The sequence below is a fragment of the Oncorhynchus gorbuscha genome, linkage group LG19 (assembly GCF_021184085.1).
Source record: "Oncorhynchus gorbuscha isolate QuinsamMale2020 ecotype Even-year linkage group LG19, OgorEven_v1.0, whole genome shotgun sequence".
In the NCBI taxonomy this organism is placed as follows: Eukaryota; Metazoa; Chordata; class Actinopteri; order Salmoniformes; family Salmonidae; genus Oncorhynchus; species Oncorhynchus gorbuscha.
The window spans coordinates 43,510,850-43,524,927 of record NC_060191.1 but is presented as its reverse complement, the minus strand read 5'-3'; the positions used below and the strand labels follow the sequence as shown (position 1 = coordinate 43,524,927).

At 42.0% G+C, this 14,078-nt stretch overlaps 1 protein-coding gene across 1 annotated transcript; it reads right to left on the bottom strand.

The window, feature by feature from the left end:
* Nucleotides 1–1,501: 1,501 nt before the first annotated feature.
* LOC124004795 (ovostatin homolog) lies at nucleotides 1,502–12,810 on the bottom strand. The gene is made up of 12 exons (XM_046313592.1): nucleotides 12,521–12,810; nucleotides 10,634–10,654; nucleotides 9,923–10,088; nucleotides 9,720–9,804; nucleotides 7,983–8,133; nucleotides 7,738–7,858; nucleotides 7,300–7,409; nucleotides 6,983–7,153; nucleotides 6,416–6,650; nucleotides 6,160–6,201; nucleotides 5,913–6,051; nucleotides 1,502–1,762 (listed from the first exon to the last, which is right to left on the bottom strand). Exons 4-12 carry the CDS (start codon nucleotides 9,779–9,781, stop codon nucleotides 1,654–1,656), a joined length of 1,140 nt encoding a protein of 379 aa, XP_046169548.1. The 5' UTR covers nucleotides 9,782–9,804; nucleotides 9,923–10,088; nucleotides 10,634–10,654; nucleotides 12,521–12,810; the 3' UTR covers nucleotides 1,502–1,653.
* Between the last annotated feature and the right edge of the window lie 1,268 nt (nucleotides 12,811–14,078).

Sequence of the window (14,078 nt, the reverse complement as noted above, 5' to 3'; positions counted from 1 at the left end):
AAATGTAAATGTTTGGCTTGGAAAGGTTTTTTACCTGGTCACATACAGCTAATGTGTTGTGCATTGAAATCCACAAACTAAGGGAAAAGGTGAGAGGAGAGCGCAAGGATGCAAGAAGGAATATAACATGGCTGCTATGAATGTAAACTGTGTTCACGCGTGACCAGGGGTGTATTCATTCCTCCGATTCTGTTGTAAAACGTTTTTTAAACGAAAGCAAATGGAACGAAACTGGGATCAACATACCAAAACAGGGGATAAACATACCTGAATTTGTCCAATATAAACTGTTTGCAGCTATTGGCCTAATGACTGTCTGTCCATGTGTCACTGTATGTAAAATTCTGACCCAGTGGGAATGTGATGAAAGAAATAAAAGCTGAAATAAATCATCCTCTCTACTATTATTCTGACATGTCACATTCTTAAAATAAAGTGGTCCTAACTGACCTAAGACAGGGAATTTCTACTAAGATTAAATGTCAGGAATTGTGAAAAACTGAGTTTACATACACCTTAGCCAAATACATTTAAACTTCCGACTTCAACTGTACGTACATATACGTTCTAGATATATATGTACACGTGTACGGTGGAGGTAGAGGAGCAGGCGAATGCGTTTGGTGAAAAGTATATTTCTTTACTCAATAATGTGAGTGTTGTTTGATGTACTGTATATGTATATTCTAAACAAATGTGTGTGTGTGTGATTATTTGTCTAGTACACACTCAGTTTAAATATGTATGTATTGGTTTGTGTAAGACCATTTGTATGTGTGGGCTTAAATATTAAAGTGTGAGTGTGTGAGGTAGCTGGGTCTGGGTGGGATAGCTCAGGGCTATGTGAGATAAGAGTGAGTAAAGTAAACAGACTTTTTAATTCACCTTTATTTAACCAAGTAGGCCAGTGCAACATGGCCAAGATAAAGCAAAGCAGTGCGACACAAACAACAGAGTTACACATGGGATAAACTAACGTAGAGTCAAAAACACAATAGAAAAATCTGTAGTAACTAAAAGTAAAATGTAGTAAGATTAGGGAGGTAAGGCAATAAATAGGCCATACTGGTGAAATAATTTCAATTTAACATTAACACTGGAGTGATAGATGTGCAGAAGATGATGAGCAAGTAGAGATACTGGGTTGCAAAGAGCAACAAAAAAATAACAATATGGGGATGAGGTAGTTGGGTGGGCTATTTACAGATGGGCTGTGTACCGGTAAAATGATCGGTAAGCTGCTCTGACAGCTCATGCTTAAAGTTAGTGAGAGAGATGTGTCACGCTTTGACCTTAGTATTCTTTGTTTTCTTTATTATTTTGGTTAGGTCAGGGTGTGACATGGGTGATGTATGTGTTTTTGTACTGTAGGGGTTTTGTATGTTTATGGGGTTGTTTACTATCTAGGTGTTTTGTATGTCTATGTTGCCTGGATTGGTTCTCAATCAGAGGCAGCTGTTTATCGTTGTCTCTGATTGGGAACCATATTTAGGCTGCCATATTCTTTGGGTAATTGGTGGGTTATTGTCTGTCTAGTTGCCTGTGTCTGCACTTTTGTATGATAGCTTCACGTTCGTTTTGTTATTTTGTATAGTTTGTTTAGTGTCCGTCTTTATTAAAAGTAACATCACGCTGCGCCTTGGTCACCTCCATTCAACGAACGTGACAGAATAACCCACGGCGGTGGAGGCGGTGGAAGTCTCTCAGGAGTGAAGGGTCCAGAATGTCCCCCACCGGTACCCAGCACCTCTCCGCCAGACCGCTGTGGTCAGAGAGACGTCGTAAATTCCTGAGGATCTCCTCATGGCCACACAGTATAGAGAGAGCTAATTTTCATAGAGAACAAAGGAATTTCTTCCACCTCACAGAACTTGAGGTACGAACAAATGTCATGTTCCGAAGAAAGTATAAAAGATCGGTGAAGAATCCAGCTACGAACTGGTCTGTTTGTTACAACTTGGGGAAGCTCATGGGAGACGGTGTGGCCACATTACCATAACGCTGTTTATATAATAGCCTCAGATATGAGGTTTACATCTAATTGTTGTATAAGATGAATGAGTGAGTATGATACTGTTTGTAAAATTGTGTAATATGATTTTGGACTGTTTAATGAAGGAAAATACAATTCCCTTTTGATTTGAACTAAATCAGAGGACCGCCCCTGAGCCCAGTTAGGGTCTGGTGTAACAGTATAACTTTAGACCGTCCCTTCGCCCATACCCGGGCGCAAACCAGGGACCCTCTGCACAAATCAACAGTCACCCTCGAAGCATCGTTACCCATCGCTCCACAAAAGCCGCGGCCCTTGCAGAGCAAGGGGAACTACTACTTCAAGGTCTCAGAGCAAGTGACGTCACCGATTGAAACACTATTTAGCGCGAACCACCGCTAACTAAGCTAGCGTTTCACATCCGTTACACTGGCATCCTGGGTCAGCCCTTTTCTGCAATTCCGAATAAAACCCATCTTTGAGAAATTATCATCCAGACCATGTTTTTCTCCAATAGGAGAGGGCAAAGGTTGTAGACCATTGCTGAATCTTTTAACCATACCACGTGGTTAAACTCTTAGACTATCGATACCGACAGAATAAGAACAAATCTTTGATATTAATTACTAGTCTGCAGCTAGGAATTCGGTATTATTGAATGCGAAGAACGACAACCGCCGAAACATGCATTCTATAACAAATGAATGAATGTCACTCTGAACTATCCCCTCTAACCAAGACAGACAGAGGACAAAACTCTCCTACAGAAACAAACTTTTCCCCAGCGATCCTAGACGACACACTGAGCGTAAATATATATATTGATTGCAATTGTTCCCGAATAAGAGAGCGTTCATGTGCAAAGGATTAGCATTTCAATTGTTATAATTATCACTCTGTAGTGACTTCTTAGTCGACCCCCCCATTGCCCCTTTGTCTAACAAGCTGCCATGCCGGTTCAGCCCACTAGGGCACATTCTCCTATCATTTCTTGTAACCATATTTACTGTTTGTTTATGCATTTCTGTGAATTACTTAGTTAAATTATTTATTTATTACTAAGACAATTGATGTATGGATGACTCATAGTGAATAATTTGTTATATACCCTTTGTTGGCAATGACAGAGGTCAAACATTTTCTGTAAGTCTTCACAAGTTTTTCACACACTGTTCCTGGTATTTTGGCCCATTCCTCCATGCAGATCTCCTCTTAGATCAGTGATGTTTTGGGCTGTTGCTGGGCAACATGGACTTTCAACTCCCTCCAAAGATTTTCTATGGGGTTGAGATCTGGAGACTGGCTAGGCCACTCCAGGACCTTGAAATTCCATTGTTTCCCGGGCGGTGTGTTTGGGATCATTGTCATGCTGAAAGACCCAGCCACGTTTCATCTTCAATGCCCTTGCTGATGGAAGGAGGTTTCACTCAAAATCTCACGATACATGGCCCCATTCATTTTTTCCTTTACACGGATCAGTCGTCCTGGTCCCTTTGCAGAAAAACAGCCCCAAAGCATGATGTTTCCACCCCCATACTTCACATAGGTATGGTGTTCTTTGGATGCAACTCAGCATTCTTTGTCCTCCAAACATGACGAGTTGAGTTTTCACCAAAGAGTTATATTTTGGTTTCATCTGACCATATGACATTCTTCCAATCTTCTTCTGGATCATCCAAAATCCTCTCTAGCAAACTTCAGACGGGCCTAGACATGTACTGGCTTAAGCAGGGGGAGACACGTCTGGCCTTGCAGGATTTGATTCCCTGGTGGCGTAGTATGTTACTGATGGTAGGCTTTGTTACTTTGGTCCCAGCTCTCTGCAGGTCATTCACTAGATCCCCCCCGTGTGATTCTGAGATTTTTGCTCACCGTTCTTGTGATCATTTGGACCCCACGGGGTGAGATCTTGCGTCAAGCCCCAGATCAAGGGAGATTATCAGTGGTCTTGTATGTCTTCCATTTCCCAATAATTGCTCCCACAGTTGATTTATTCAAACCAAGCTGCTTACATTTACATTACATTTACATTTACATTTAAGTCATTTAGCAGACGCTCTTATCCAGAGCGACTTACAAATTGGTGCATTCACCTTATGACATCCAGTGGAACAACCACTTTACAATAGTGCATCTAAATATTTTAAGGGGGGTGAGAAGGATTACTTTATCCTATCCTAGGTATTCCTTAAAGAGGTGGGGTTTCAGGTGTCTCCGGAAGGTGGTGATTGACTCCGCTGTCCTGGCGTCGTGAGGGAGTTTGTTCCACCATTGGGGAGCCAGAGCAGCGAACAGTTTTGACTGAGCTGAGCGGGAACTGTACTTCCTCAGTGGTAGGGAGGCGAGCAGGCCAGAGGTGGATGAACGCAGTGCCCTTATTTGGGTGTAGGGCCTGATCAGAGCCTGGAGGTACTGAGGTGCCGTTCCCCTCACAGCTCCGTAGGCAAGCACCATGGTCTTGTAGCGGATGCGAGCTTCAACTGGAAGCCAGTGGAGAGAGCGGAGGAGCGGGGTGACGTGAGAGAACTTGGGAAGGTTGAACACTAGACGGGCTGCGGCATTCTGGATGAGTTGTAGGGGTTTAATGGCACAGGCAGGGAGCCCAGCCAACAGCGAGTTGCAGTAATCCAGACGGGAGATGACAAGTGCCTGGATTAGGACCTGCGCCGCTTCCTGTGTGAGGCAGGGTCGTACTCTGCGGATGTTGTAGAGCATGAACCTACAGGAACGGGCCACCGCCTTGATGTTAGTTGAGAACGACAGTTTGTTGTCCAGGATCACGCCAAGGTTCTTAGCGCTCTGGGAGGAGGACACAATGGAGTTGTCAACCGTGATTACCTATTGCTTACCTATTGCAGATGCAGTCTTCCCAGCCTGGTGCAGGTCTACAATTTTGTTTCTGGTGTTATTTGACAGCTCTTTGTTCTTGGCCATAGTGGAGTTTGGAGTGTGACTGTTTGAGGTTGTGGACGGTGTCTTTTATACTGATATCAAGTTCAAACAGGTGCCATTAATACAGGTAACGAGTGGAGGACAGAGGAGCCTCTTAAAGTAGAAGATACCCGTCTATGAGAGCCAGAAATCTTGCTTGTTTGTCGGTGACCAAATACTTATTTTCCACCATAATTTGCAAATAAATTCATTAAAAATCCTACAATGTGATTTTCTGGATTTTTTTCTTCTCATTTTGTCTGTCATAGTTGAAGTGTACCTATGATGAAAATTACAGGCCTCTCGTCTTTTTAAGTGGGAGAACTTGCACAATTGGTGGCTGACTAAATACTTTTTTGCCCCACTGTAAGTGTACATGATACGCCTTTACTTTAAAAAAATGTAAAATCCTTTTTCTCTCCAATTTCGTGGTATCCAATTGGTAGTTACAGAATCGAGTCAGTACAGGGGCTGCCACTCCGGTACGGACTCAGAGAGGTGAAGGTCTAGAGCCGTGCATTCTCCGAAACACAATCCAACCAAGCCATACTGCTCCTTGACACAATGCCCACTTAACCCGGAAGCCAGCCGCACCAATGTATCGGAGGAAACACTGTACACCTGGCGACCCGTGTCAGCATGCACTGCGCCCAGCCCGCCACAGGAGTCGCTAGTACGCGATGGGACAAGGACATCCCTGCCGGTCAAACCCTCCCTAACCCGGAAGACGCTGGGCCAATTGTGCACCACCCCATGGGTCTCCCGGTCGCGACAGAGCCTGGACTCTAACCCAGAATCTCTAGTGGCACAGCTAACACTGCGATGCAGTGTCTTAGACCACTGCACCACTCGGGAAGCGTTATACACCTTTATACAAGGTATGATATCTATGTGCATGGAAATACCTGACACTTTTTCTGGCTTCCATAAAATGATCACAATATGTTTCTGATGTGCAATCACTGAGTATATGACTAGCACCTTGTACCTGAAGCATTTCTCAGTGGGGAAGTTCATGCTGTGGGCGATGACAGTCTCGCTGGGTAGCATACTGTACACCAGGACCTGTACCAACGGCGCAATCTCTGGAACCACTGCCAACTTCAAGGTGACTTCACCCTCAGTTACTGCAACGTAAGAGCATTTCACACTGTCATTGTCATCAAGCACCTCCCAGTAGGTCCATAATTACTTAATAAATCATCCTCACCAAGACTCCCCTGCTGTACACTAACCTTCATATGTCCATGCTGAAGTATCGCCCCTCTGGATAAGGCCTGGAGGAGGGAAAAACAGTTTTCCCATCAAGTCAGGAATAAGGAGATGATGAGGAGTATTGGTGTTGTATAGGAACATCCTTCCTTTAAAGGTGAGAGGCTGGGACTATGTCTGAAATGACCCTGTTCAAAATACTGCACTATGGAATAGGGTGCCATTTCGGGTGCACCCTGGGTTTGCAGCTTGTCACAACTTGTTTCTGGTTCTACTCACCAGGTAGATGACATCCACGGAGCTCTTTGGGACGGTCTCCCCTACGATAGCATACTGGATGGTGATTGACACTTCCTCCCCACAATGCCAGTGGTTTCTCTGTCTTCTGAATAGCCAGAGAGCTGGATGTTTTACTGTGAGGGGCAGTGGGCTGGATCAGTGAGAGTATGTGGTGCCCCCTGTTGAAATAGGGGACCCTGTATCTAGTGTTCTCCACTTCTGGTGTGTTGCTAACCTGGAAATCAACAGAGGGAAGAAAAAGTCTAACGAATCCCAAATCGACCCTTAGACCCTATGCCATTACACTTGTGGAGATCTAAGAGGATTAGTTTATTTTTTATTTTATATCATATTTTATTTGACAGGTATAAGCAATATGCCAACATCGCCACCTTCCCCATGATAGGATAGGTGGAAGTGTCACCATATTGTTTGTTATACAAATGGAATCTTCTCTGATCTCCACAAGAGCATTATTGACCCTAGAGTGTAGGGTCAAGGGGGATCTTCTGAGTTGAGATCTTCTGAGTCTCAGAGTCTTTCAAACCTAGAAGGAGTCATACTTACTATGAGGTTAATATCCTCTTTGGCCATAGTGGTTGTGTTGAGGAAGAAACTGGCAATACCATGACTGTCTGTGGTTAGGTTCTGGAGATGATGTGAGGACCAGCCTTTCTTCTCCAACAGGTAGACTAACATGTCAGAGATAGGTGTGTTGTTGAAGTGAACAATGTTTATCTGAGGAAAGAATGAGTAATGTCATTCTACATCTGTTTGTCACTGTTACCTACCATTAGTAGTTAAGTAAACAGGAATGTCAAAGAACAAATGGCATCCACAATTCAACAAAGTACAAGGAACAATAACACTGGATCTGGACTTACCTTGCCCTCGATAATTGATCCATGCTCATAGATTTTGGGCGTGTCGACAAACGTGAGTTTTCCAATCGCATAGGAGAGCGCTATGTGTTTTTCCTCTGACCGTGTAATACCTGTCAAAGGAAAACAAATGAGAATAGGATGGTTTATTTAACAAGAATACATGCCACCATGATGCACAATGACAGTTCACAATGCAGCAACTGAATTCCATTGCAGTTGATTCAAAATATTAAAAACATGATTACAAACCGAAGAAATTGATAAAAACAGCTTAATTTCATATGATGTAGCACAGAAGGTCAAACACACAGGTCTTCATGATCTAATTAAACATGCAATATTGATATTATGTCCTTCACACTAAAGACAAAAAACAGCTTTCATTTGACTTCAGACAAATGTTGTCACATCTCCAAATTCTTGTGATAAATGACTTGCCTGTCCCCTCCTCCTCTACTTTTGCATTAAAACTAAACCTGTCTATGAGAATTTTCTCTCCAGCATTCTTTGTGAAAATGGACATGTTGAAGACATGAGAAGCACAGCCAGTTTGGTCCATCTGGGAAAAGCAAGCAAAACCACAGACATTAAGATCTGATTTAATTAACCACATCACATTCAAATGTAATATGTTGGTTAAAACAATTATACTGATGATAGTTTCTTCAGGAAAGCATACAGACCTCTATTGACTCTTTGTGACAGGGGTGTGTATAATCAGGAACTCCTTGTTGATTTTTCTCATCAATTATTATTGGTATCATTATATTGTACAGTAAATGTCGGCACAACTCTCCCTCTGCTTTTCCAGGTACAGGGTGTCCATACGTGTATCTGATTTAAATTAACAATAACACACAGACATACATCAAACACATCAAGTATCATACATTTCCTACATAGAGAGACATACCATAGTATAAGCCTCAAATGAGACATTATAACGGCTTATATATGTGTACTTATAACACATTATAATGCTTTAAACCTGCAGGCTTTTAAGTCAAGTGTTTTCAACATTGTCAATGGATCTGAACCTGTATTCATGAAGTCTATTAGAATTTGAACTTCTGTATCTAATGAACAAGATCTCATGTACAGGGGGAGACCTGATCCTAGGCCAGCAATCCTACTCTGAGATGCTTTGTGACTACGGGCACAGCTCTTCATGTACATGCCACTGTCCCAAACCTTTGAAGTCTCAGGGACTCATAAGAGCAGTTTATAGCATTGAGCAGTGGAATCGATAGATCTTCAACTAGAAAAGTACATTTCTTAAAGAAATCGTGCATGTTATCGAGCTTGCCTTGAGTATTTATGGTTGTGAAATAAGTTATAATAGTGGTAGTGACTGCAGTAGTAATTGTAGTAGTCAAATTTGTGACTGTGTTAGTAGTAGTAGTAGTAATAGAAGTGTCACGAATCCCGCTTTCTGAGTCTGTGTTTGCCTGTTTCTGTCCTGGAGTGTGTTTCCGGTGTCCTGGAACGCACCCTGTCTGGTTGCCGGGCGAATTAGCTTGTTGGGAGATCGATGTTCACCCGCACCTGTATCCCATCAGTAATCTGCACACCTGTCCTGATCATCACCTCTCCCCTTCAAAAGCTCTGACCTGACATCCATTCCCTGCCGGATCGTTAGCCATGAACAGTATGTTGTGCCATAGTATCAGCCTCAAGTTGGATAGAATTTGTTTTGTTGTTTTTTACGTATTGCTTGCCTTGAACTTATCTCCGTTTGTTCTGTCTTCAGTTACTCACCCGGATCATTTACCCCATTCTCGCCTGGTCGTCGGAGGATTCCGCTACCCCATTGGATCCACCTATTTACTCCCATCAACTAACCACCGCTGCCCGCTACGCCACCTGGATATATCTACCCAGTCACATTCACTTGTAAATAAATACTCACCTTCTTCCTACTCTCCTTGTCCTGGTCTGCTTCTGGGTTCGATTTTGAAAGAACGTGACAAGAAGTGACTGCAGTATTAGTGGTATTAGTAGTGACTGGTAAATGGTAGAATTAAGCTGTATTGAAGCAATTTAAGTCTGAAATCCAACATGTACTATTCTAGTCTATGGAGCTCTGTGCAAGCTTTGAACTTTGAGTAAGCACAATAATTAGTCATTAGCTGTCATTACCTAGACCTAGGTTCAATTACTTTTCTGTGCATGAGTATTTTCAAATATTGTGGCCAAATCAACTACTTCTATTTGAAGTGTTTAAAAGTTTTCATGTAATTTTCTATAAATAGCCTACTTTTTGAAACCATTTTAAATGACTCATTTCCAAATACCTTATTTTAAATACCCCTAGGACCAAGCAGACCTGGGTCATATGCATAGGGTATTTAAATATTTGTATTTGAAAATGCACTTGTCTGTGTATTTTGTAACAGTGCATTGCGATAGTGTAGACTCACGTTGCACACACTTCTACTTTATACTCTTCTTGAACAATGCTGATCTCATCGCTGAGGTTCATTTTGATCTCAAACTTTGGCAAAACTAGATATAATAGAACAGCAGTTAACTCATGAATGTTCCTGGATTGTGATTTCATGATTCATCCGCCAGATCCATAATATTACCGAGCATGAAAGGTAAATAAAGAAGCTCAACTTACCATATTTTTCTACCTTGAAGTGATGGTATATTTTCTTATCACCAATCCACACTACAATCGCATAGGATCCTACGGGTGCTTCAGAGTTCAGGGGGTGAGAAAGCTGCAGAATGTTGCCGCTAGATGATGTATTGACCCACTGGCCAATCCTGTTCTGATGAATATCCTGGTGGTTCATAGAACAAAGGACACATTTAGCAGGGCACAACCTTATTTAATGTTCAGATGGAAAAGAGGTTTCCAAAATGGTTCTTCGGCTGTCCCCATAGGAGAGAGCCTTTTGTGTTCAGCGTAAAACATTTTAGGTTTTATTTAGATTCCTCTGTGGACAGGGTCCTATGTGGAACCCAAAAGGGTTCTACCTGGAACCAAAATTATTCTACCTGGAACTAAAAAGGGTTCCTCAAAAGGTTCTCCTTTGACAGCAAAATAATCATTTTAGGTTCTAGATAGCACCTTTGTAGGTGTAAGTTAAACATGCCTGTCTGACTGACATGTAGAATAAGGAGTCACGTCAGTTCTATTCATGACATTTCTATCTGCAATGTTCTGAAGTTTGCTTACTGAAGGTGGCCCAGATGTGTTCACATAAAGCTGATATGGAAGCTTCTGGTAACTGCCATGTGGAAATGAATGATGACCTACCTAGCTGGTGGAGTCATCGTCTTATCATGTTGTAGTATTTAGTGACACTCAAAGTAAAGGTCTTACCTCAAGTTCCACAACATTGTACTGCGAATGGCAAAGACAAGATATTGGTTAATGTTTTATGAATAACTCACATTCCCCCCCAAAAAATCAACAGAGGAGCAAAGCAGATGTATACAACTGTAGGAACTAGGCAGGCGATTGGCTTTGTCTCCAAGTAGACATCACATGTAGCATTTGCATCTGACTGGGACTCTAACATCAATTTAGTAGATCAACTCAATCTCAAGAAAGAAAATCCCATACATTCCAATCTGACCTATATGAAATTGAAAACCCAATGTCCTGTGGTAAATGCTGGAGGATCTTCAAAATCAGGTTTATTTAGAGAACATCTGCAGACACGCACTTTTTTCCTAAGTGCTGCAGTGTAGTCTGATCAAAGAGACGTCACACGCTAAAAATCATACCTTCAAGAGATTTGGATTTTGCCCAATAGATTCCCATTCCCAGAAGTATTGTTGTCAACGGAGTACTGACGAGACGTGTATGATTTGTGGTGGCAAGTTTACAGCATTTACAGTATACTGTACATAACAATCCTTGTCCGAACCAGGGTGGCCAATCGGGCAGGAGCCTATCTCCTGTTTCTGTTGCGTGAGGCAGCCTGGACAGCCGGGAGCAATTTCACGCCAGCTAGGTCCGAAAATGTTTTTGGTATCTCAGAATGTTCTGGCCATCCTCACATAGAAACTTAATTGGGAGGAAGGATGTTTAATATGCTTTTTACATGTATATTGCAAACCATTTTGAAAGTGGCCATTTTAGGCCCTTTTTAGACCTATACATGTGCTCAATTGTCATACTTGAGTAAAAGTAAAAAGACCGTAATAGAAAATGACTCAAAATGACCCAGTAAAATAACATTTGAGTAAAAGTCTAAAAGTATTTGGTTTTAAATATACTTAAGTATAGTTTTAAATATACGTAACTATAGTATTTGAATTCTGTATTTTATGCAGTCATTTTTGCTAATCTTTATCAAGGGTGTAAATTCATTTCGGGCCCCGCTGTACATAAATCATCCTGTAAAATATTATTTTCTTTATACGTCTCTACATACATCATTTTTAACGTTGCTAAGTTTTTATTGTGAAACTTGTAGTTCTTAGCTTACGGTGTACATAGTGTACATACACCATGATTTGAGTACCGCATGTGGATCTCTTCTACATATGTTGTCTGTGTATACTGTTTATCATCTGTCTGTGTATTCTTATTGTGGCAGCACCAAGTCACATCCCTGTCCATACAAATGTATTTGGCGAATAAAGGTGTGATTTAAAGTATACTTTTGAGATATTAATAAAGTAATATGAAAATGTGTATTTCAAAAACTTGACATACTCCATATTTCAGAGCACACTAAAAAGAGTATAATGACATCCAGATGTTATCTGTATCATGTACGGTTCACGGATCATAAGGTCTTTCAGGAGGCATATAGGCCTAAGAAGGGCCTAAAATGGCCCATTTGATCATGATAAAAAAAGGGGTAAATGTGATAGAAATGTAAATCAGACGTCCTTTCTTCCAATTAAGTTTATATGTGACAAGGATTATAATTACCAGAACAATCTGAAATACTTTAATTATTTTCTGGCATCCCTGGTGTAATCATTGGGTTTAACCCTCAATCCATGCCCTGAATGGTGAGTGCCAAGCAGTAAGACATCGGGTCTCATTTCTTGAGTCTTTGGTATGAACGGGGATTTTTGGACAATGCTATACAGACCTGATTGCTCTGTCTATCACAGTAGTGTGATGTTGGGATACTTGTGATTATTCTGTATTTGTCTTTTTTTTAAGTAGTTGAGATACTGATCTAAAGGATGACCAAATACAGGTCATTGTTTTCAATATTCAATGTTGCACATTTTCAACACTCACCAGCTGATTGACAGGGCTAAAATTGGTATCCAAGGTGATAACCCTAAATTTCACTGTAAGAAGGCAATGACAAAATGAAGACAAGAACTCAATGAGAATTTCAGAAGACAAACTATTTATAGGTACTCGATAACATTTTCAAACGTTGGTACTAAAGGCCCCAATTCAATCAATTGCAGATAAAGGAAAACTGCACTGCGAGTTGGCTGAACATATTTACACTATCAATATCCAGTGATAATGTCCAGGAGAGGAACATCTTATATATGGTATGACAGTTCAAATTCCGATAGAAACATTTCACCTCCAACCTCACATTTACATTTACATTTAAGTCATTTAGCAGACGCTCTTATCCAGAGCGACTTACAAATTGGCTCCACCTTAAAGTTTTGCACTTTGGCACTCTCCACCTGAGGGGCCTGTCATGGAGTCAGAGGACAACACACTGATGAACTAATGTACCAATAACATATAATACTATACTGTGGTCCTGTGTGGCTGTTGGTAAGAGCATGCTGCTAGCAACGGCATGGTTGGGGGTTCAATTCCTGTGGGGATCACATGCTATTGTGAGTTGCTTTGGATACATTACAGACTTATTCTAAAATTGATTAAGTAGTTTTTTTCCCTCATCAGTCTACACACATTACCCCATAAAGACAAAGCAAAAATAGGTTTTTAGAAATTCATGCAAATGTATTAAACATAAAAAACATAAATACTTTGTTGAAGCACTTTTGGCAGCGATTACAACCTCGAGTCTTCTTGGGTATGATGTTACAAGATTGGCACACCTGTACTTGGGCTCTCTCATGCCGTCCCTGGGGGGGGGTGCGTCACCTGTGTGGGTTGATTCACTGTTGTGGTCAGCCTGTCTGGGTTGGCGCCCCCCCCTTGGGTTGTGCCGTGGCGGAGATCTTTGTGGGCTATACTCGGCCTTGTCTCAGGATGGTAAGTTGGTGGTTGAAGATATCCCTCTAGTGGTGTGGGGGCTATGCTTTGGCAAAGTGGGTGGGGTTATATCCTTCCTGTTTGGCCCTGTCCGGGGGTGTCCTCGGATGGGGCCACAGTGTCTCCTGACCCCTCCTGTCTCAGCCTCCAGTATTTATGCTGCAGTAGTTTATGTGTCGGGGGGCTAGGGTCAGTTTGTTATATCTGGATTACTTCTCCTGTCCTATTCGGTGTCCTGTGTGAATCTAAGTGTGTGTTCTCTAATTCTCTCCTTCTCTCTTTCTTTCTCTCTATCGGAGGACCTGAGCCCTAGGACCATGCCCCAGGACTACCTGACATGATGACTCCTTGCTGTCCCCAGTCCACCTGGCCATGCTGCTGCTCCAGTTTCAACTGGCCTGGGCCCTAGGACCATGTCCCAGGACTACCTGACATGATGACTCCTTGCTGTCCCCAGTCCACCTGGCCATGCTGCTGCTCCAGTTTCAACTGTTCTGCCTTACTATTATTCAACCATGCTGGTCATTTATGAACATTTGAACATCTTGGCCACGTTCTGTTATAATCTCCACCCGGCACAGCCAGAAGAGGACTGGCCACCCCA